General features: G+C 36.0%; 1 protein-coding gene across 1 annotated transcript; it reads left to right on the top strand.

The window, feature by feature from the left end:
- Positions 1-1,083: 1,083 nt before the first annotated feature.
- LOC107858554 (abscisic acid and environmental stress-inducible protein TAS14) lies at positions 1,084-2,512 on the top strand. The gene is made up of 2 exons (XM_016703284.2): positions 1,084-1,609; positions 2,026-2,512. Exons 1-2 carry the CDS (start codon positions 1,409-1,411, stop codon positions 2,221-2,223), a joined length of 399 nt encoding a protein of 132 aa, XP_016558770.2. The 5' UTR covers positions 1,084-1,408; the 3' UTR covers positions 2,224-2,512.
- Positions 2,513-26,202: the final 23,690 nt, after the last annotated feature.

Genomic DNA, 26,202 nt, shown 5'->3' with positions numbered 1-26,202 from the left:
TGTCGTGGATAAATAATTATATATTGTATTTCTATTAGTAATTATCTAAGTCATCGTGTCCTTGTAATCCTGTTTAAGACTAATCAAATCTTCTGTTCTAATTCAGAGTCCAAAATTATGAGTACACCATTCTAAATGGATCTTTCAATTCCATCTTCTATATAGGCCTAAGTTTATATATATTGATATATAAAGACGGTTTTACACTATGAGTAAATGTTAACAATGAACGTGCGAATAAAGTCTCATATTTATAACAAAAAAAATTGAGAAATTACCTATAGTGTAGGATCTTTTAATGTTGTATAATCTTTTGGGAAAATCGTGTGGACTTCGACTCAAATGGACAATATCACAATATCTTAAGAGTATCCTTGAGCTGATTTAGCCTAAGATGAGTATGACAAAAATAGATGGTGTGAGACCTGATTTGCTTCCCATGCACACATACAAAAAGCCGTTAATTGTGATGAAACATTCAGATGATATGGGTAGCACACTCAGAAATTGACGTGTGTCCCACATGCAAACAAAGTCCCACGGTTAATGCAAATTAAATCTTCTGTGTTAATTAGAGTCCAAAATTATGAGTACAACATTCTAAATGGATCTTTCTGTTTTCTATTTAAATAAATTTATAAATGTATATATTGATAATATAAAGATTGTTTTACACTTGAGTAAATATTAAATGTTTGGTGTGCCAATATGTCCCATATTGATGATTTAAAAAATTGAGACGTTACATATAAAATGTAAGATATGCATAGGGATAAAGGCATGAGATGACCTGGAGTTTGACTTACTTTTCCTAACGAGCTTAGAGACGCACACATACAAAAAGTCATTGCGGACTTTAGTTGCCACACTCGAAAATTGACTTGTGAATGTACGAACAAAGTCCTACATTAATAATTGCTACTAATAATGTGATGCTTTTTGATAAAAATGGTAGGATCCAAAGTGGACAATAATTTAGCTCAACGGTCAACATGTGATGATAAATTCGTTATAATTTTACCAGATTATTATTAGTGCTTATCGAAAAATATATATAAAGTACCGATGGTATTAGAATTGTATACCATCACTACGATTGGGTGTCACCTGGAGTTTCAGTTTCAGTTATAAATTGTTTTCCATATTTTTATCTAACCCTACCGACCATTTTACACCTGTCTTATAATGTATAGTTCCTTCTTCATTCTTCTTACCTTAAAATCCTCTGCTCCAATTCTCAATTGACACTTGTATTCCTTTTGGAGTTCGCTTTCGGCTTCATTTTTCCTATATAAATTAAAGTCTCCAATCCAATTAGAAAATTCCATCACAAAGAGTACTATCAGACCTTCAAATTCTACTAATTACACAAAGGATATTATATAGCTATAGTCGATCTGGTTTTAATATGGCACATAACGGTACTAGCCAAAACCGAATGCAACTAACTGATGAACATGGAAACAAAGTTGATCAAATTGAGGGAAATGCAACACAAGGTACTGCTATGGGATTTGCTCCTGCTGGTACAGGTACTCATGATGATGCTATGAAGAAAGATGAAGGGCAGCAACAACTTCGTTGTTCTGGTAGCTCTAGTTCCAGTTCTGTAAGTTTTTTTTTCATCTATATATAATTCCAAGGTTACATTCTATTAAAAGTAGACTTTTGAAACATGTATTAGACCTATCATGATATTTATGTGGCTATAAAAATTATAGTCTCCTGAATTATTTTATGTATCTTAGTTTGATTTGGTATAGAGTTGATAGAATTTTGACACTTGTGGCCTTAAATTAAGAGATGTGTGTAATTTATTAAAATGGTATTAAAATTTTAGTTTTAAACCTGCCATCTAACACGTAGTAAATATAAAAAGTGAAAGGAGTGTCATATGAAAGGAAATAAATAGATTAATTGTTTCTTTTGCTCCATTTATTTGACCAAATTTATTTAGGGGAGTAATACATAGTAATTATTTTAATCATCAGCAAGATTAAAAAGTTAAAATTCTCATATATGTAGGAGGATGAGGGAGAAGGAGGGAGGAGGAAGAAGAAGGGGAGAAAGGAGAAGATTAAAGAGACGTTGACCGGAGGTGCTGGCGAAGGTGCACAAACTAATACTCCTGCTCCTACTCCTATTGGTGAAGCAGCTGATCAAGGAGGGGAAAAGAAAGGAATAATGGACAAAATCAAAGAGAAGATCCCTGGGATGCACTGAACAATTCATGAAATAATTACCTTATCATCATCACTTTGGAGTATACCTTTTTACCCTTATTTTATGTATTGTGTGGATGTTACATTACGAGTGTGTTGTTGTAATTGTGGTGGAGTGATATGTCTTTCTAGCCATTGAAGCATGGTGCACGCACTTTTATGTACATACGCGGGCTCATGATCTACTTAATATGAAGTGTCTATGTACTACTGTATATGTCTAATGTGGTTTTGGAAATAAGTATTCTACATTATACTGGTATATAATTACGTACTGCTAATTTAGTATATATGCTATGTTCTTTTTCTTTTTTCATTTTTGAGACGTCGCATATGTATATATGTTTTAATACATTCTTATTTCCGTACAAGCTTTGATTTCTAACGATATTGACCAAGCTATCATACTCTGAAGCCAAGGTAGAGAAATTGTGATTCTGCCAAAGATCAGTAGGGTATCCTTTAAGTTTGTGAAGGTAAAATTAAAATAAGAAAGAAAGAAATACTGCAAGCTGAAATTTAAGGAAGATCTAAGAGATGAGGGAAATGAAAAGGGAAAAGACAGCAAATTCATTCTGAATTTGTCTCGAAAAGTCGATTACACACTCAAACTATTGAGACGACCTATTGCACACCTATATTACTTAAAAGTGAATTTATTTACACCATAACGTGCATACAACCAGTTTCATGATTGGAGACATTCTATACTCGCGCCACGTCATCGCCATGTCATTGTCACATCAAATATTATGTGAAATTTTAAAATAAATGATTCCATGTCATTCATATTGCTTTTCTTCACTACACACCATCAAATTCACAATTAAACAACCACCATTGAAGGTTATCACCAAACCCACATCTCCATCACAAAAATTTCTCATCACCTATCATCAAATTAAAAAGTACACCACAATGTTATTGCTAACAAAAAAATGCAATAACATTTTTATTAAATTTCTCTTGTCAATTTTTTTTCGTTTTGATCATATTTGTATATCCTCCATGGAATACAACCTATTCATACTAAGGTTTCTCTTCTTTTTAATGAATTATTCGTCTTTGTTTCATTGCTATCAAAATTACACAAATTTATTTAAGAACTTCCATTACCATTACAATAATGTTTAAAACAACTAGAACTTTGCAAAAATTTTCAAGATCACTCATAAAAAATGGGAAATAAAAGTCACATTAAGTCCATTCACAAGATCTATCGTCAAAATTACACCACAATTATTATTATTATTGAAATTCACAAGGCTGATCATCACAAATTTTTGTATTCAACTTCAAAATATCAACATTGCCATTGCCAATTATCATTCTAAATAAAAACATACCCACTATTAATTTATTATGACCAATCATCAATTTCAGCACCAAATAATAAAGAATAAATACTCAATTAGTGAAAGAAAATAAATCTAAACAAGTGACAGTGACAAGAAAAAAGGAGAAGATAAGAGGGCCAAGGAAGAAGAGGAGGAGGACAAAGAGGAAGAGGAAAAAGAGGAGGAGGAGTCAATGGAGGAGAGGAATTTATGAATTTCTCTTTTTTTGTTGTTTTGATTTTATTCAAACGGGGATAAACAATGTTCGTGAAAAATTTGCACTTAATATTCTCCAACAATAAAAAATGAAATTTCAATGATTAAGCTCAAATTGATTTTCTTGTCGTTTAAGAAGATGAACTTTCCTTTGTAGCTTCTACAATTTCTTTTAATGGTAAAAACGTCCATATGGCTACATTTTTGTTAGAAAAAAATAGAAAAACACTTATGTTTTATTTTTTACCACATCAGTTTTTAGAGTGCAAATAAATCCACTTTTATGTAGTACAAATGTGTAATAGACCATTTCAATAGTTTGAGTGTGTAGTTGTCTTTCCGAGATAAATTCAGAATGTATTTAATTCTTTTTTCCAAATGAAAATAAAGAAAATTTGTTATTGTAGTTGTCACACCCCTTTTTACCAAAAAGATTTAATTGAGTTTGAAAAGGGTTTTATTATTGAGTGACAAAAGAAAATAATTTATTCCGAAAAGGAATTTAATCAATCAAAATTCAGAGTCGCCACTTGGCATAAATCTGGTGTGTCAAGTCACCTTTGAAAATCCTTTTTTAAAACGATTTTTAACTCTTTAAGACTGGTCCACTAATAGAGATTTCAGTTAAGGAATTCTGTTGACCGAGGGAAAGGTGTTAGGAACCCTAGCCACGGTCGCTTCATGGAGTATATCGGCTAGTACGACACCATAAATAAATAAACCACATAAAACACATAATACAACCAAAGCAAAGAAATCAAATCGAAGTCCATAAAATAATGTCCAGTCCAATTATTACAGTCCAAAATAAAAGATACTAAAATAAACCTACACTAACCTATACTAATCCTACATTATGCTCTATCCGATGCCTCGAACCTTGATCACGAACATCCTACACGTACAAGATCTTTAGGGAATTCCCTATCTAAATGAATATATTTTCTAAATGCGAGAAAAACAGAATCATGCAACAAACATTCAACAATCCACCATTCCTAAATTTGCCTACCCAAACCTAAGATTTGCCTATCGATTCTCGACCTAAAATATGATACTATCGATCTCAACAAAATTAACATCCATTTCAAATCAAACAATCAATTAAAGCCAATTATATTTGTTTTATCAACTTTCCATTACCTCTCCAACTTTGTTTACCTCAAACAAGTTTGTATTATCCAATTAATCGACTCAATGGACCAATCAATTAATATCTATAATTATTCAAGAACCAAGCACAATCAAATCAGATAAATCAAGGTGTACAGGTCGTGAATTCGCTATATAAAGTATCCAAAACTTGAAATTAATCGAGAATGAGATGAAAAATGGACCTTAATGTCGCTTTCAACGGGACCAAAATCTCGATCTGAACCTCAACAAAATGAACCAACTAAGCTTCGGTTTACCCTTTTTGTTTTTGCCAAACCTAAACTGAAAAATCATAAAGGCAAACAGTCCCGATTTCGAACATAGCGTCACTACTTTATGTGTTTTCCGGCAGATTTAATCAGAATCAAAAGTGAAATAGGTCAGACTTAGTCAATTTGGTCGGGATGGAGTTGGGTTTACATTTTTCTTATCGTTAGAGCTCCAGCAAGATCTAACAATAAATGAAACAGAGAAGAAAGGATGACAACAACGTATTTCGATGAAAGGTCAGTGGTTTTTCACTATTTTTGAGAGGTTGATCGCTAGAATTTGTCGTTGCTCCGTCGTTAGCGATGTTTCCCAATGGGTTTGATGATGGTGGAGCTCGAAACCACTGTTTTTGCATCGCCAGGGCTCTGACAAACTCTGGTTACCGAAATGAACCTCTCTTAACTATTTCTCTCCCCCTCGACCTCTATCTTTCTCGATTCTCTCTCAATTTTCTCTCTCGGTCTCTATCAAATCCCCTTTATTTCTATTATTTTCTCTATTTTTGTGCGAGTGTATTACTCTGTGTGTATATATTCAAAAAAAAATGAGTCTCTATGATCGGATTTTGCTATCCCTATCTGTGTGTGTATTATGTTATTGTCTATCCTATGGAAAATAGATATGTATGATATGTGTGAGTATGAGAGTATGTTATTTGTGAATTGTGAGAGTGAGAATATATGTTTGCGTGGTGTGAATTGTGTTAAGGGGTTGGGAAAACGTGAGTGGGCGAGGGGGGAGGGGGGAAGAGGGACAGCCTAAGGGGTACATGGGTATAGGTTGGGGTAGGGGTATGTTGTTATTTGTTGAGAGTTGGTTATTATTTTTGTCATTTTGTGGAAATATTATCAAATAAAAGGAGGTGTATGGTAAGGTACATGAGTATAAATGATATCGGGGAGGGAAAAAATTATGTGTCTGCATCATGCCCCTCTTTGGATGTAAACACAAAGCGTTTTTCATACAAAGAAGTAGACAAATTTTGACCCGACCATTATTCAAAGGAAGAAACTGAAGGAAGAAGGACAACTGAGTTGGATAGTCGAGTGAGGTTTCGGTCCGCGACTCTGTCATTACATTAAAAATTAACATTACAAACTAAAAACATAAATAAAATTACAAAAGTTCGATCTATGCAGTTTTCCTTGGATTTTGACTTGTTATTTCATTACCCTGTTCTCCAGGCGGGCCCCTGACTTGTTATTTCTTCAATCTGTTGACTTTCAATTTCTTCACCTTCTTGCTTGACTTTAAACTTCTTTACCTTGTTGCTTGACTTTTTATTTATTCACTCTGTTCTTCAGGCGGGCTCCTGAATTACTTCAAAACTAGAAAGAAAATTATTCCAAACAAAGATTATTCTAAAGAGAGATTTCATTTGCCAGAAAAGTAAAGTTTCAAACAATAGGAATTAAATTTTTGTCCTAGTTTATCATCAGAGGACTTTTGTGAAAGTCACATCATAACTACTTGAAAAACCCAAACAAGAAAATGCATATTTTATGGATTTATTGGAATGACTCGACTAGAAAGTACATCTTCTAGAAGTCCAGGGGAATGACTCGACTAGAAGGTATATCTTCCAGGATTCAAGGGGAATGACTCGACTAGAAGGTGCATCTTCTTAAGAGTCAAGGGGAATTACTCGACTAGAAGGTACATATTCTAGGAGTCAAGGAGAATGAATCGACTAGAAGGTACATCTTCTTTAGGAGTCAAGCGAAATTAATCGACTAGAAGGTACATCTTCTAGAAGTCAAGGGGAATGACTCGACTAGAAGGTACATCTTCTTTAGGAATCAAGGGGAATTACTCAACAATAAGGTACATCTTCTAGGAGTCAAAGGGAATGACTCGACTAGAAGGTACATCTTCTAGGAGTCAACGAAAATGACTCGACTAGATAGTATATCTTCTAGGAGTCAAGGGGAATGACTCGACTAAATAGTACATCTTCTAGGAGTCAAGGGGAATGACTCGACTAGAAGGTACATCTTCTAGGAGTCAAAGAAAATGAATCGACTAGAGAGTACATCTTCTAGGATTTAAGGGAAATGACTCGACAAGATAGTACATCTTCTAGGAGTCAAGGGGAATGACTCAACTAGATAGTACATCTTCTAGGATTCAAGGGGAATAACTCGACTAGAAAGTACATTTTCTAGGAGTCAAGGCATAAGTTTGGAAATATGTCACCTAGCAAGCCAAAACTTGAACTACCCTAACAAGGAAATGTGTCTCCTAAGGGTCAACTACTCAACTAGAAAGTACATTTTCTAGGAGTAAAGGCTTAAGTTCAGAAGTACATAACCTAACAAGTAAAATTTGAATTACCTAATCGAGGAAGTGCGTCTCCTTATAAATGCCGCTTGAATTACCCAATTAAGGAAATGGGTCTCATTACAAATACCACTTTAATTATCCAAACAAGGAAGTGCATCTCCTTACAAATGCAACTTAAATTGCCCAAGAAAATATGTCTCCTTACAAATATCGCTTGAATTATCCAAACAAGAAAGTGCATCTCCTTATATATGCCTCTTGAATTACCCAAATAAGGAAATGCGTCTCCTAACAAATACCACTTAAATTATCCAAATAAGGAAATGCATCTTCTTAAAATTAAATAGAAGGACTCAACTAGAAAGTGTAACTTCTAGGAGTGAAGGTTCAATTTAAGAAGTGCATTACCTAATAAATGAACCTGAATTACCCGGATAAGGAAGTGTGTTTCCTAGAGATATTGGATTATGAGTTTTACCATGGTTTTGATTACCAAACTATGTAGCCACATTACCTCCTGCATTTGTAGAAATGAGAAATTACGGTCGTTAATGTTTAGGCTTTGAAATCCTTGATTTGAAGGTAACATATGTTCCTGTTTTATACAAAGAAAACTTATGAATTTAAAAACCTGGTGGTTTGTTTGTGCTTTAGCTTTCGCGGCAATCGCTTTTGCCCTCGTCACATTTAACCTTGCTTCCAACCATTAGCATATGTTATTGACTTGCTACATCATTGAACCAAACTCAGATTATTAAGAGTGACTCTGAAACAAACACAATATCTCTGTTTTACCATGCTTTTTAGATAAACCCTTTGAACCTTGGTATTTCTATGAGTTCCCAGACTTGTCACTTGACAAAACTTTCTATATCCCTTATTTTAGCTCACAATTATATCTCTTTCATGTTGTAACGCCCCAAGATCCCATCCCAGGATGTCACACGGTGCTTAAGGCCACACGCGGCCTCAAGCTAACCCTCTAAGACTGTTTTCACTTCTATAACTCACTATGACAATAATGACGCTATAATAAGGAAGAATAATCATGTCATAAACATACTAGAATATAAAGAAATACTGTCCTGTACAAACAAAATACTGAAATTTTGTACATACTGGTACTCTAGTCTGACAAAGCCTCTACTACATAAGACTGAGGAGCCATTGGGACAGATCCCCCAACTGACTCGTACTGAACTGAAAGGCAACAACCATCTATTAATAAGACAAAATCAGGGACATAGGTCCTCAAATCATGAGGAATCACCAACTGCAAAAATGTAGATGAAGGTACTCAAAGATCACTGTCGCTGCTAAGATTGAGCACCTGAACCTACATCACGAGGAAATATAGAACACAGAAGAGTATGGAAATTAGCACTTGGGAATGTACTGAGTATGTGGGGGTGTATGCAATGTTTTTAAATAATATCATAAATATAAAATAAAATCATGCATGCTGACAATAATGACTCTCTTCGCTTGAATTTTCTGAAACATAATTTCCATAAATCATTAATTATAACACATGCTTCATAAATCTCATAAATCATTGGACTCAACTCAAATCTTTGACTCATGACTTAGACTGACTCGGTAGCTCAAGGAACTTAGATCATTATGGACTTGGGAGTTTCTTTTAACCGACATAAACTAAACCATGTGAGCCGCATGGAGTCCAATATTTTTTCTTCCTAAGGAGAGAACCCCACTTTGGCGGGAGCGTCGTACTCTTGCCAGAAGAACAACCTTAATTTCATTATCACAATCCTATACTCGGCCTCTGGCCCATAATTATCAATATCAATCCTACGGTGGCACGTAGTTTTGGGAAAATATAGCATTTCCTGCTTGGTACTAAATACTCTTCCTAGACTCAACTCAGAACGCATTAGAAAATCCACCTTAATCAGTATCAACTCATGGGTCTATCATAGAGACAAAAACATCTATCTATCTCATCTGTAAATCATATACAATTGTGGATTCCTAACTCAACTCAAAATCAAAACAATCTTTCTCAACATCAAGTGTATTGCTCATCAAATCATATCAAATGTCAAAACTTTAGGAAGACATCAAAAGACTCATTCTTGAATTTCAGTCCCAAATATCAATATATATATATTCAATAATCAACATTTCATAGAAAATCTTGAATCATGACACTTATCTCAAATCATTTAGAAATCATCAATACGTAATAACAATATGCATCTCATGGCATAAATCCTCAATTTAAGAAATATGGTGGTAAATAAATCGTAATAACAAACTTAATCAACTCAAATCTCGTAATTCATCAATAAAGTAATTTGGGCGTAAACCCACTTGAAAAGATCATGAAATTCCCATAGTAAAAATTAATTCTTTGGGTACAAGAATAAAAGGATATTCTTGTTCAGGCCCCACATACCTTGGATTATAAATTTGAGAATAAGAGACTTGATCGGAACTTATTTCTCGCACTTTTAGGCTAAGATTCTTGATGCCTTTGACTTAGGGAACTTAATTCTTGAACAACTTGGAGAAATCTATGAAAGATTCTTGAATTTCTTGGAGATGATTTGGATTTGGAAAAGAGAAACCCTAGTTCTCTAGCTATTTCTTAGAAGAGATTGAAGAGAAAATGAATGGATCTTCTTTACTTGGATATATATATAATACCAAAAGGGGCAGAAATAACCAAAATGCCCTTTTAAAAACAAGGTAAAAACTATCGATCGGGGTCTGTGACGGTCGAACTGACGGTCCGTCAGAGCAATTGACGGTCCACCAAATTGTTCGTCACTCGAGTGCCAAAATTGAGACGTTCTGCCTCGACGTGACGGTTGAAGTGATGATCCATCAGGAAACTGACAGTCCACCAGATCGTCCGTCACTCGGGGGCCAGAAATGGGACATTCTGCCTCGACTTGACGGTCCGTCAAATTTTTGGCGGCCTACCATTTTGGCCATTGCACAATGGCCAGAAAAAGGGTTACTGCCTTGGCTTGACGGGACAACTGACGGTCCACCAAGGACTTGGCGGTCCTTCAGGTCTACCGTCAGGCCTGGGCGATTCCGACATCTCTTAGTAAAACGGCCATAACTTCCTCGTCCGATGTTGGATTTCAATGAAATTGGTCTCGATGGAAAGCTTATTCAATGGTCTACATGAAAAAAAGTAGAAATTAGAGAAATACAACATAATATAAATATCAATCACTTTGGAAGACACCTCTATCCACTTAAAAGACAGATTTAGGCTTAAGGAATGATTGAGGTATTACAATATCTCCCTCTTGAAAACATTCTTCCTTAAATGTTGCCAGATAGGTCAAGAGCAAGAGCAAAATGAGGACACACAGCTGGAACGACCTACTCGAAGGGTTTACTTTACTCTAAACTTTTGGGTACTGCACAGAATGCACGAATCATAGAGAGAGTAACCATATAGATGAATGCATAACTGAATTGAGAAAGAATAGTACCTTCGGCTTGATTTGAACTCGTGGAGAAGAGATGAGGGTACTTGGCTCGCATGTCTACTTCAGCTTCCCAAGTAGCGCTCTCGACTAATTGATTTCACCGCAAAACTTTAACCAAGGGAACTTTCTTGTTCCTTAGTTTTCGGAGTTGATAATCTAGGATCTCGACTGGAAATTCATCATACGAAATGCTATCGTGCACATCAAAGCTTTTTGTCGGATCAACAACAACAGAGTCACCAATATGCTTCTTGAGCATTGAAACGTGGAAGACAGGGTGGACAACTGACAACTCTGGAGGTAGCTCAATGTCATAAGCTGTTTTCCCAACACGATTCAACACTCTATAAGGGCCAACATAATAGGGACTAAGCTTTCCTTTCTTTCCAAATCTCTTCAACCCTTTCATGGGAGAAATTTTCAAGTACACCAAATCATTAACTTCAAACTCAAGAGCTCTTCTCCTCACATCTGCATATGACTTTTGATGACTCTGGGCTATCTTTAACCTCTCCCGAATCAACTTAACTTTCTCCATAGCCTTGAACACAGCATAAGGTCCAATCACAACAGCCTCACCTACTTCAAACCAACCTATGGGTGATCTATACCTCCGACCATACAAAGCCTCAAATGGAGCCATTCCAATAGCATGAAACAGTTGTTATACGCAAATTCAATCAATGGTAAATGTTCATCCCAACTCCCTTTGAAATCAAGAACACATGCTCTCAATATATCCTCTAAAGTCTGGATAGTCCTCTCAGCCTGACCGTTTGTCTGCAGATGAAAAATGGAGCTTAGATAAACTTGGGTGTCAAGATCCTTCTGGAAGGTTCTCCAAAACTGAGAAGTAAATTGAGTACCTCTATCGGAGATGATAGACAACAGAACTCCATGTAACCTGACTAACTCTCGGAGGTACAACTTAGCATAGTCCTCAGCGGTGAAACATGTATGTACTGGAAGAAAATGCGTGAACTTAGTCAACCTGCCTACAACGACCCAAATAGAATCATGATGATAATGAGAAAGAGGTAAATCGGTGATGAAATCCATGTTCACCTCTTCCCACTTCCATGTAGGAATGCTAAATTCTTATATCATCCCACCGGGTCTTTGTTACTCTATCTTAACTTGTTGGCAAGTTGAACACTTCTCCACGAACTTCGCTATATCCTTTTACATACCATTCCACCAATAAATTTCCCATAAATAGCAGTACATCTTGGTAGCATTGAGAAGAATAAAGTACCGCACACTATATGTTTCAGCCATAATTCTCTCCCTTAAATCATCAATATTAGGCACACATAATCTATTTTGAAATCTCAATACACCATATCTCCTTTGGGAGAAAACCTCCACCTTTTGGTCTTTGACAGACCCTTTTAGTTCAACCAAATGAGAATCTATATCCTGCTTCTCCTTCACTTCCGAAACTAGGGAAGATTTGGACCTACTCTGAACTCAAACATTATCCTCAGTTGAGTCAAGAAATATAACACCTAACCTAGACAAATGATGCACTTTGCAGGTCAACTCCTTCTTATCTTATTCTATATGCGCTACACTGACCATAGACGATCTACTAAGGGCATCTGCTACTACATTGGCCTTGGCCGGGTGATACAACACATTCATATCATATTCCTTTAGTAATTCCAACCATCGCCTCTGTCGAAGATTCAACTCTCTCTGAGTAAACATATACTGAAAAATCTTGTGATCCGTAAAGACATCAACATAAATACCGTACAAGTAGTGTCTCCAGATTTTTAAGGCAAAAAACACAGCAGCTAATTTGAGATCATGGGTCAGATAATTCTTCTCATGCGGCTTCAACTGTCGGAAGGCATAGGCTATAACCTTACCTTTCTGCATCAACACGCACCCCAAACCAACTCTCGAAGCATCACAATACACCATAAAATTATCTATACCATTAGGCAGGGTCATCACAGGGGCCAAAGTGAGTTGAGTCTTCAACTCCTTAAAACTCTTCTCGCAGGAATCTGACCACAGGAATTTAACTTTCTTTTGGGTTAATTGGGTCAAAGGATCAGCAATGGAAGAGCAACCTTTCACAAAATGATGGTAGTAATCGGCTAGCCTAAGAAACTACTAATATCAAATAGAGAGATAGGTCTAGGCCAATTTTTCTCAGCTTCTACCTTTTGAGGATCAGCTCGAATACCTTAAGAAGAAATAATATGACCCAGGAAGGCAACTGACCTTAGCCAAAATTCACACTCGCTAAATTTGGAAAATAACTGATGATATCTAAGGGTCTGCAAGACAATTCGAAGATGATATGCATGGTCGTTTTCATTTTGGGAGTACACAAGAATATCATCTATGAATACAATAACAAACATATCCAGGTACCGTCTGAACACTCGATTCATAAGGTCCATAAAAGCTGCTAGGGTATTTGTTAGCCCGAAGGACATGACCAGGAATTCAAAATGACCATAATGGGTACGGAAAGCTATCTTTGGAATATCACACTCTCTGACTTTAAGTTGGTGATAGTCGGATCTCAAATCTATTTTTGAGAAATAACTGGCACCTTGCAGCTAATCAAACAGGTCATCAATCCTGGGAAGAGGGTACTTGTTCTTGACTGTGACTTTGTTGAGCTGATGATAGTCGATGCACATGCGTAATGAACCATCTTTATTTCACTCGAATAGAATAGGTGCGCCCCACGGAGACACACTGGGCCTTATGAAACCCTTATCTAGAAGATCTTTGAGTTGCTCTTTCAACTTCTTAAGTTCTGCAAGGGCCATACAATACGAAGGAATAGAAATAGGTTATATATTAAGAAGAAGATCAATCCCAAATTCTATCTCTCTATCGGGAGGTACCCCTAGGAAATCTTCTGGGAAAATATCAAGAAACTCATTGACAACACTAATAGACTGAATAGTCAGAGTCTCGAACTCAGTGTCTTTAACTCAAACCAAATGATAGATACAACCCTTAGATATCAATTTCCTGGCTTTAAGGTAGGATATAAAATGACTCTTGGGAGCTACAGAATTTCCAGACCACTCAAAAACTGGCTCGTGGGGAAACTGAAACTTGACTACACGGGTACAACAATCTATAGATGCATAGGAAAAGTGAAGCCAATCTATACCTAGAATAATGTCAAAATTAACCATATCTAGCTCAATCAAATCTGCAAACATGATTCTTTTAAGGACAGTGATAAGACACTTCTTATACACTTGCTTAGCAATAATAAATTCACCCACTGGTGTAGAAACTAGAAAAGGCTCAAGAATCTTTTCAACACTGATTTCAAAATTCACAGCCACCAACGAAATCACATAAGAAAGACTTGACCCAGGGTCCATCAATACATACACATTGAAATGAAATACACGAAGCGTACTAGTAACAATATCTGGTGAATCCTCCTGCTCCTTGTGAGGTGGTATAGCATAAAAGTGATTCTGGCGTAGATCACCTATAGTACTAGATGAGGCACCCTGAGGAGGAGTAGGACGAACTAAAGAGGCTAGAGCACTAATAGCCTGACTCTAGGGACGAACATCACGACTCCCCTATGTGGCATATGGGCAATCCCTGAATCTGTGGCCCAAATTACCACAACCAAAACAGTCCCTTTGATCGACTAAGCACTCACCAGGATGGTCCTTACCACACTTCAAACATGGGGGAGGACGAGGTTTGTTGCTCACACTATCCTGGGACCTGGACATAGTAGACCTATTACCCTGCTCCTTCCTGATTCTGAATACGGAAGCACTGGCTGATGAAGGCTATAGAACAAGTGAACGGTTCTAGGACAAGGGCGATTCCCTCCAAAAAATCTAGTCTGACCATACCCCTACTGCTCTAATTTAACTCTCCTATTCCCCCCCTCTCTCTCTCTCTTTTACCTTGTCCGCCTCAATCTACTGAGCATGTATCATTAATCTAGAAAGGTCCATGTCCCTATTAAGCATAGCGGACCTACACTCTTTCACAACATAACCAGATACACCTGCTAAAAACTTACTCATACTATTTCTAGAATTAGCCACCATACCGGGAGCATACTTAGATAATTGATTGAACTTATGACAATACTCCTTAACTGTCATGGGGCCCTGTCTCAAGTTCATAAATTCTTCTAGCTTTACTTCCTTTATCTTAGGGGGAAAGAATTGATTTAAAAACGCATCCTGGAATAACTGCCAAGTCATGGGAGTGATATCCTCACCTCTACTCTTTCTCCACATCTCCACCCAATCATAAGCAACATCTTTCAAGTGATAGAAAACTAACTCCACGCTTTCTTCTTCTGTTACATGCATAGTTTGGGTGATCTTCTTTACCTCATCAAGATACATCTGTGGGTCCTCATCTACCCTTGACCCATAAAACTCTTGCGGATTTATCCTCATAAAATTGCAAACCCGAGCTACTGCTAAATTACCTTCTTGCAGAGGTAGAACTATAACCTGTGCACGGGTCTGATCATTGATGGTAACCGCCTAGGATAGCGCCTGAAAAGCTGCCCGAAACTTAGCATGGGACACTGTCTCACCTAAAAGATCAACGGGTTAAGGTCGTTCATTATTTTTGTGAGCTCTACGAGGAGGAATTTTCTGTCATAAGAGAGCATGAATTAATAGCAGAGAGAAACAGTCGCAGGAACGATCAACTTCTGAAAGAAAGAAATGACTTTTTCTTAAAACGTCTCATAGCCTCTTGCTTATAGATATGGTGTGCTACACACCCATGATCAAGACTCTACGTAATGCGGCTTGTCAGACACCCTAGGCCTCTTTGAACCTTAGGCTCTGATACCAAGCTTGTAACGCCCCAAGATTCCATCCTAGGACGTCACACGGTGCTTAAGGCCACACACGGCGTCAAGCTAACCCTCTAAGCCTATTTTCACATCTATAACTCACTATAACAATAATGACGCTATAATAAGGAAGAGTAATCATGTCATGAATATACTGGAACACAAAGAAATACTGTCCTGTACAATCAAAATACTAAAATTTTGTACATACTGGTACTCTAGTCTGACAAAGCCTCTACTACATAAGACTGAGGAACCATTGGGACAGATCCCCCAACTGACTCGTACTAAACTGAAAGGCAACAACCATCTATTAATAAGACCAAATCAGGGACATAGGTGCTCGAACCATGAGGACTCACCAACTGCAGAAATGTAGATGACGGCACTCAAAGATCACTGTCGCTGCTGAGACTGAGCACCTGAACCTACATCACGAGGAAATATAGATCACAGAAGAGTTTGGGAATCAGTACTTAGGAATGTACTAAGTATGTGGGGGTGTATGCAATGCTTTTAAATAAAATCATGCATGCTGACAATAATGACTCTCTTCGGTTGAATTTCCTAAAACATAATTTCCATCAATCATCAATAATAATACATGCTTCATAAATCTCATAAATCATTGGACTCAACTCAAACTCTTTGAATCATGACTTAGACTGACTCAGTAGCTCAAGGAACTTATATCATTATGGAATTGGGAGTTTCTTATAATCGACATAAACTAAACCATGTAAGCCGCATGGAGTTTAATATTTTGCCCTCCTAAGGAGAGAACCCCACATTGGCGGGAGCGTCGTACTCTTTCTAGGGAGTACAATCTCAATTTCATTATCACAATCCCATACTCAGCCTCTGGCCCACAATTATCAATATCAATCCTACGGTGACACATAGTTTGGGGGAAATACCATATTTCCTGCTCGGTGCTAAATACTCCTCCCAGACTCAGCTCAGAACGCGTTAAAAAATCTACCTTAATCAATATCAACTCATGGGTCTATCATAGAGACCAAAACATAAATATATCTCATTTGTAAATCATATATAATTGTGGATTCCTAACTCAACTCAAAATCAAAACAATCTTTCTCAACATCAAGAGTATTGCTCATCAAATCATGTTAAATGTCAAAACTTTAGGAAGACATTAAAAGACTCATTCTTGACTTTCAATCCCAAATATCAATATATATATTTAATAATCAACATTTCATAGAAATCTTGAATCATGAAACTTATCTCAAATCATTTAGAAATCATCAATACATAATAACAATATGCATCTCATGGCATAAATCCTTAATTTAAGAAATATGATGGTAAATAAATCGTAATAACAAACTTAATCAACTCAAATCTCGTAATTCATCAATAAAGTAATTTGGGCGTAAACCCACTTGGAAAGATCATGAAATTCCCATGGTAAAAATCAATTCTTTGGGCACAAGAATGAAAGAATATTCTTGTTCAAGCCCCACATACCTTGGATTATAAATTTGAGAATAAGAGACTTGATTGGAACTTATTTCTCGTACTTTTAGGCTAGATTCTTGATGCCTTTGACTTGGGAAACTTAATTCTTGAACAACTTGGAGAAATCTATGGAAGATTCTTGAATTTCTTGGAGATGGTTTGGATTGGAAAAGAGAAACCCTAATTCTTTAGATATTTCTTAAAAGAGATTAAAGAGAAAATAAATGGCTCTTCTTTACTTGGATATATATATAATAACAAAAGGGGAAGAAATGACCAAAATGCCCTTTTAAAAACAAGGTAAAAACTGTCGATCGGGGTCTGTGACGGTCAAACTGATGGTCCGTCAGAGCAACTGACGGTCCACCAGATCGTCCGTCACTTGAGTGCCAAAACTAGGACATTCTTCCTCGACATGATGGTCAAAGTGATGATATTTTAGTAAACTTATGGTCTACCAGATCGTCTGTCACTCGGGGGCCAGAAATGGGACATTCTGCCTTGACTTGACGGCCCCCTTGTCCGTTAAATTTTTGGTGGCCCACCATTTTGGCTGTCGCACGATGGCCAGAAAAAAGGGTTACTAACTTGGATTGATGGGACGATTTATGGTCCACCAAGGACTTGGCGGTCCTTCAGGTCTACCGTCAGGCCTGGGCGATTCCGACATCGCTTAGTAAAATGGCCATAACTTCCTCGTCCGATGTTGAATTTTGATAAAATTGGTATCGATGGAAAGATTATTCAATGATATACATGACAAAAAGTATACATTAGAGAAATAAAACACAATATAAACATCCACCACTTTGTAAGCCACCCCTATCCACTCAAAAGACAGATTTAGGCTCAAGGAATGATCAGGGTATTACACGTGTGCTGGCCTTTTTGTCTTACTTTGTGAAATTCAAGAAGTTGGTAGCCAGTTTTAAAATATTTTCTCAATTGTTTTGACATGGACTTGACTCAAAGACACGATAAAAATAGCAATGATTTTTTTATTTAGATAACTGACTCAAGAAAATAAAAATAAAACTATAGAGAAGAAAGAAAAGACAATAAATGTCCCCATTGAAAAAGAGAAAAGAAGAATTTATCTGAAAGTAACAGTAAACTTTAACGATATGACATGGATTTTGGATTAAGATTCTTGATTTTTCCATCCAATCTTTCATCAATTGTTGTTGAGTTAATGACCTTAAAATTGAGTTACTTCTATAGGCCAATTGCACTCACAGACCTCATTCATCTAGTGACATCTTGAGGGTTTTTGCCATAAGATTCTCTCATTTTAATATTTTTCAACTCACAATCGTCTTACGGTACCCGTGAGGATTTTCACCAATAAGACTCCCTCATTTCATTCTCTCACACAATCATCTTACGGTGCCCATGAGGGTTTTCACCAATAAGACTCTCTCATTTTATCTCTCTCAACTTACCATTGCCTTACGATGCCCATGAGGGTTTTCACCAATAAGAATTTCTCATTTTTGTTTCTCTCTAAATTCTTTATGCTGAGGAAGACAAGTAGTTCCCAAAATATGTTATCATATTCATTGTATGCTTATCCTTATCATTTTCAGAGATTGATATGAAGGTTTTTCTTTGGTTGTAACTTGGCTTTTCGATAAGGTTAGAAAGAAAAGATAGCATAAGGCCTAAACGACACTTAAAGTGGGGTGGGACTTACAACTTTTGGAATCAACTCAAATAATGAGGATTAACTCATGCCTTAGTTTCTTTTAGCTGGGTAATTCTAAAATTTTTATTTGGTTGGACCAAACCCAGAGTAGGGATACCTACGTATCTCACACTCAAAAGATGAGAATCAGGTCAAACATAGTTCCGGCAACTTGTTGCTTTGCTTGACTCTAATTTCTTTTCTTTTTTTGTTGACTCTTTTTCTTTTTGGGACCTTTTCTAACTTTATTTTTCTTAAAACTCTTCTCTTTTCTTTCTTTTGGACTCATTTGTCTTTTTTTTCTTTTTGAAACTTTTATGACTTTGTTCTTTTGTTCGATATTTTTCTTTTGAACTTTGCTGACTCTACCTTGATTCCAAAAGAAGGGTATGAAAGAAAATAGAACTAAATCTCAAATGGGGTAAACAAAAGATGACATAATGTTTGGATAGCAGAATGAAATGTCTTCATCATATCAATCCTTGACAATGCAAGTTCACATCATGAAATATGATGTGAAAGATGAAGATCATATGCAACACCTTAACAACACTAACTTTAACTGAGCATGTGTGCTACTTCTTCTTCTACACGTGTCAAACATACAACTCTACCTTTGTTGTACATCCCTAATATCGAATGATCCATGCTTACATGGAGCTGTTATCTTTTTGTTTTTCCTGATATAAAGATCACGCATCCACTATTTGACCTAATTGAGCTATGCTTTTCAATTGGTGACCAAGTTACTCTTATGATTCTCAAAAAAAATTCCTTAATTTTGAAAGAAGGCTTCAACATGGTCACCAAATGTCTTAACAAGCTACCTATCTCTCAGTTACTTTTTTTAATTTTAGCCCTCTAATTCAAAGTTCTTGATTAAACTGGATTTTAAGATCTAGCTAAAACTTCTGCCAGCATGTCATATCACTAGAACCAACATAAATGGTACTATGTAAAGAAAACAAACAAACACGTATTTAAAACATAAAGGAAAAAAAGGGATACTCCCTTTAGTTAAAATAAATGATAGAAGGATTTGAACATAAACAACAAAGGAAAAAAATAGTATAGATCCTGAATTACAACCCTGAAATAATTTGGATAACAAAAAAGAAAAGAAAACAAGCTACCAAACCCATTTCTAGTAAGGAGAAGAGTGACTTCTTAATTGTTGAGCCTGACATCTTAGCCACTGGTTTGCACATCATCATGACTAAAGCTTTCACCAATGTCAATATTCTGCACCATAATCAATTCATCTTAAATCATTTTCTCTATTTCTCTTTTAAAAGCATGACAATCTTTAATACTGTGATCCTGAATATCAGAATGATATGCACATCGTACATTAGGATCAAAATTTCTTGAATGTGTATTAGGAGTATATTTAAGGAGAGGAGTGATCATGCCCCGTTGTACTAATCTCTGAAATAAACTAGCATATGATTCTCCAATTGGTGTGAAACTAGCCCTCGACTTATGCCTTATTTTATTGTTTGTCTTGGATCAAATATTAGGCTTAGAAGGGATTTGGTATATTTTGGAGTTAAAGAATGACATTGAGGAGTTGGTGTATACCATTGTGAGTAAGATGGGGGTTGTACATATGGTTGTGTGTTATATACTAGATATGGAGGTGGGGGAATAAAGTATAATAGATTTTGGGAGTGATTATATAGAGCTTAGGCATGAACTTGGGTTTGAGTCTGAGGGTAACGACGATGTGGTCTTCTTGACCATGCCTATTGTCCAACTACAATTGCAGCTACATCTTCCTCATTTTTCTTCCTTCCAGCATTTCCTGAATTCTTTTGAATTGCTTGAGTAGTTGCTTTCAATGCTGTAAAACTCACAATATGACCAATCTTAATTCCATCTTCTATTATCTCCCCCGTTTTAAGGACCTCAATAAATGGCTTGCCTAATGCAGGTAACAATGTTGATAATATGTTTTATCCTGTAATTGAATAAACACCTCCACTATCTTGCTTTATTTAATTGGAGGTTTCACCCTAGCAGCTTGTTCAAGCCATCTAATCGCATATTCCCTGAAACTTTTAGTAATTTCTTCTTCATATTAGTTAGGGATTTCTCATCAGGAATCAACTCCAAATTATGCTGGAATTCTTGCACAAATTCATTAGTTAGGTCATCCTAACCATTTTATTTGTCGATGTCTTGGTCAACAAACTATTTTGAAGCTAGTCCTGAAAGACTCTCACCAAAATAAGCCATGAGTAATTCTTCCTTACCTCCAGCACTCTTTAATTAATTACAATAACTCCTCAAATGTGCCACTGGGTCACCGTGCCCATCATATTTCTCAAACTTCGGTATTTTAAAATTAAAAGGGAGATTAACACCTAGAAACATGCACAGATCTTTATACGAGAGACTTTTGTAACCCCTGAGCCCCTACAAGTTTCTCATGTCTTGTTCTAAACTCTTCAATTTTTGTGTCATGCCCTCCCGTTCTTCTATCACAATAGGCTTCTCAATGTTAAGAGGAAATTTAAGAGGTTGAGTGTAGCCATAAGGACCAGTCAATTTAAATATGGGCCCGGGAGCATAATATTGATCATAAGAAATATTCAACACAAGCTTTCTCGTAGAGTAGGGAGGCACAACCGGTGGCTGAACATCAAAAGTAAGAGCTTCAGGTGAGAGTGGTGCTGTAAAAATATGAACAGTAGGTGGAGCCGAGCATGTGGTAGTCTTGTGTTGAGGAATGAGGAAATGCATATTAGAAGTGTTTGGATAGTGTTGCCCCTGAGTAGACCCTGATGCATGTTGTGACGTGTCAATAAAAATGGTAAACTGTGCATGCGATACTGGAGGTAAGCTATAAAGATATTCTAGATTATCAGTGGAAAATGAAGGAGACGGCAACCCATTAGCCCAAGCTCGATGCATTTCTATCATTTGTTGCCTTAATTTCCAAATCCCTTCATTAGCTTCTGAATTCTCATTCCCCGAACTCTCTATCTGATTAGTGACAAAAACCTCGATATTCTTATTGGCCATAGCTTTCTCTTCGACTTGACCCAATATGGAGGACCAGCTAAAATCCCACAAACCAACCACCTTAAACTAACTAAACAAGAGACAACAAACGCATTAGAGTTCAATATTTCTTTAAAATCTTTTTCCTCTTTTTTCTTTTAAAAAGATCACCGAACCCAAGAAGGATGCCTACGTATCTTACTCCCGAAAGAGAAGAATCAGGTGTGCGTAGTTCATGAAATTTGGCCAAAAAATGGCCAATCAACTCTCTTTTTTTTCTTTTACATTTTCTTGAGACTTTAAGAAGAAAATAAATTGTCAAAAGAATTGACAGAAATCTTATTTTTTGAATTTTCAGCTTTAACATCCTTATACAAAATGAAACTTATGATTATTAAAGAAAAATCTTTTTGGGTTTTCAATTTTGAATTTCATACAAAAGTGAAACTTGAAACTACTAAAGGAAAATCTTTTTTTAGTTTTCTTTTAAAGATTATATGACACTTACTCTAAATGAAGAGTGAAGAAGATCTTTTTTGGATTTTTTAAATACGATCACCGAATCTGCAAAGAGCTGCCTACGTATCTCACTCATGAGAGAGGAGAATCAGGTGTGCGTAGTTCGTCCATATTGGACAATTAAGGACTAAATAACAAACTGAACCTTGACTTGAGAGACACGACCAAAGACAGATGATAAAAACGTCAATAAAATCTTTTTGGGTTTTTAATTTGACACACCTCAAAAATGACACTAACATCTATGAAAGAAAAATCTTTTTTTTTTTTTGTAATTTTCATTAACTAAAATGTACAAAATATCTACCATCTTTTTTTGAATTTTCTTTTATAAAAAGCTCCTATTAAAAAATCTTGTTGAAAATTTTTAATTATGAATGCTTGCTAAAAAGAAGAAAAAAAAAATCTTTTTGATGATTTTTGTATTTTTGAGAAAATGAGTGCAAAGGTAAAAAAATCTTTTCGAATTTTTGAATTGTGAAAAAAAAAATCATAAAGAACTCTAAAAAGTAAAAAATCTAGCACATGCTTTCCCCAAAATCAATCTGTTAAATAACCCTATTACCCTCAAAGATGCAACAATTAACACGTAGAGATGTTTTAGGGGCGAGTCTACTACAAAGGACCAAGTGGGTCCCTCTAGGTCTCAATATGATGCAAGTAAGCATGACCTAAAGGCTGACCTATGCTGGGATCCACTAACAAGGCTATTTGGGAGAATGTATGGTCGATGGTGACTACGATAGCCTTCCACCCACTCTATACTAGCCGACGGCTCCCCTTCCTAAAATAAGGGTGACTCAACTAGAGGTCGTGTATACAGTGTGTACTATGAGACTTGTTGAGAAAGAAATTACTCGGGTTATTCACATAATGCCAGATATAAAGTGATAACAAATAAGAGAAAAACTGTAAACACGTAGCACGTAGGCACTCAATAATGATAAAACAATAATACAAATACTAACACAAACAAAATATCTATACACCTATAGTGTCAAATTGAGCCGATGCAACTCAAAATAAAGCTCAAATTTCAAAAATCCCCAATGGAGTCGTCAGAGATGTTACACCCCTTTTTTATCAAAAAGATTTAATTGAGTTTGAAAAGGGTTTTATTATTGAGTGAAAAAAGAAAATAATTTATTCCGAAAAGGGCTTTAATCAATCAAAATTCAGAGTCGCCACTTGACATAAATCTGGTGTGCCAGGTCATCTTTGAAAATCCTTTTTCAAAATAATTTTTAACTCTTTAAAACTATTCTACAAACAGATATTACGGTTAAGAAATTTTGTTGACCAAGGGAAAGGTGTTAGGCACCCCTCAATCCCGTTATTCATCCACGATTGCTTTGTGGAGTATATCGGCTACTATGACACTATGAAATGAATAAATCACATAAAACACACAATACAAAAAAAGCAAACAAACCAAACCAAAGTTCAAAAAATAATGCCCAGTCCAAAATAAAAGGTACTGAAATAAACCTACACTAACCTATTCTAATGCTACACTATTCTCTACCTGATGCCTCGGGCCTTGATCACAAACATTCTTCGTGTAAAAGATTCTTTGGTGCATTTCCCGTCTAAATGAATATATTTTCCAAATGCGAGAAAAATAGAATCATTCAACAAACATTCAACAATCCACTATTCCTAAATTTGCCTACCCAAACCGAAGATTTTTCTATCAATTCTCGACCTAAAATGTGATACTATCAAGATCGCCAAAATTAACATCCATTTCAAATCAAACAATCAATTAAAGCCAATTATATTATTTTATCAACTTTCCATTACCGCCCCAACTTTGTTTACCTCAAACAAGTTTAAATTATCCAATTAACCAAATCAAGGGACAAATCAATCAATATCCATAATCATTCAGGAACCAAGCACAATCAAATCAGATAACGCAAGGTGTACAAGTCCTGAATTCACCACATACGGTATCCAAAACTTGAAATTAATCGAGAATGAGATGAAAAATAGACCTGAATGTCGCTTTCAATTGAAATTGCTCTTTCGAACTAGAACGGGACTAAAATCTCAATACAAACCTTAACAAAATGAACCAACCAAGATTCGGTTTACCCTTTTTGTTTTTGCCAAACCTGAACTAAAAAATCATAAAGGTAAACCGTCCTGATTTCGGACATAACGTCACTGCTTCATGTGTTTTTCGGTGGATTTAATCAAAATTCGAAGTGAAATGGGTCAAACTTAGTCAATTTGGTCAGGATGGAGTTGGGTTTATTTTTTTCGTATCGTCGGAGCTCCGGCGAGCTCCAACAATGAACGAAATAAAGAACAAAGGATGGAAGCAATACTTTTTCGATGAAAGGTCGTCAGTTTTTCACTATTTTTGAGGGGTTGGTCCCTGGAATTGGTCACTGCTCTATCGTTAGTGACGTTTCCCAATGGGTTTGATGACGGTGGAGTTCAAAACCACTATTTTTGTGTTGCTGGAGCTCCGGTGAACTCTGGTCACCAAAATGAACCTCTCTTAACTGTTTCTCTTCCTCTCGACCTCTATCTCTCTCAATTCTCTATCTCTCTCTTGATTCCTTCTCTCGGTCTCTATCAATCCCCTCTATTTCTACTGTTTCTCTATTTTTTGTACGAGTGTATTACTCTCTGTGTATATGTCCAAAAAAAATGAGTCTCTGTAATGGGATTTTACTATCCCTATCTGTGTGTGTATAGTATGGTTGTATATCCCTTGGAAAATGGATGTGTGTGAGTATGAAATATGTTCTCTATGAATTGTGAGGGTGAGAGTATATGTTTATATGGTGTGAATTCTGTTAAGGGGTTGGGAAAACGTGAGTTGGGAGGAAGGGGGCAGCCTAGGGGGTACATGGGTATGGGTTGGGGTTGGGGTATGTTGTATTTGTTGAGAGTTGGTTATTATTTTTATCATTTTGTGGAAAAATTATCAACTAAAAAGAGGTATATTGTAAGGTACATGAGTAGAAATGATATCGGAGAGGGATAAAATTACGTGTCTATAGTAGTAAATGAAGGTAATAGTTAAGTCCTAATATGGGCTAAGTATTGCCCATGTGTGCTTTGAATTTTGTAAGGAGAGGATAAGAGGACCAAACTTTTATTAGGGTAATTCTAAATGACTCAAAGGGAAATGACTTGAATTTTATAAAAAGAATTTAATGCCCTTTATGGTTCAAAACTGCCCATTTTTCCATCCAAATAGTAGCTTAGTTGGTTAATTACCTGAACTTCTACCTTGTTGGTGAGGGTTCGATTCCTCACATTGTAATCCCCTTCCCCATTCCCCTTCCCCTACCCCCATTTTTTTAACAAAAAAAAACTTTGACTTTTTCTTTTTTATTTCTTTTTATTTATACTCTATTATATTACTATCTCCTTTTGGCTTCAAAACCATTTATTTTTCCCTCCAAAAGCAAAGCCACTTCAATTTTTATTTCTTATTTTTTATTATTCTTTCATAAATTATAACTTACTTTACTCTTTTAATTACTTCTTATATTTTTAAGTTTTTATTCTATTTTTCCTTACTTATTCTAAGCTCTTTCATATAACTTGAAGTCTTTTAATCACCATTTTGACTTGTATTATACAAATGGTCCATTAGACCCTTGTACTTATCTGAGTTGTAAATGGACAAATCTACTTAATACTTTGTCATCTGGACCCCTTAACCCATCAATACAGAAAATTTTAAACTCATTTGACC

The sequence above is a fragment of the Capsicum annuum genome, chromosome 2 (assembly GCF_002878395.1).
Source record: "Capsicum annuum cultivar UCD-10X-F1 chromosome 2, UCD10Xv1.1, whole genome shotgun sequence".
Taxonomy (NCBI): Eukaryota; Viridiplantae; Streptophyta; class Magnoliopsida; order Solanales; family Solanaceae; genus Capsicum; species Capsicum annuum.
This window is presented reverse-complemented; position numbering and strand designations above follow the sequence as displayed.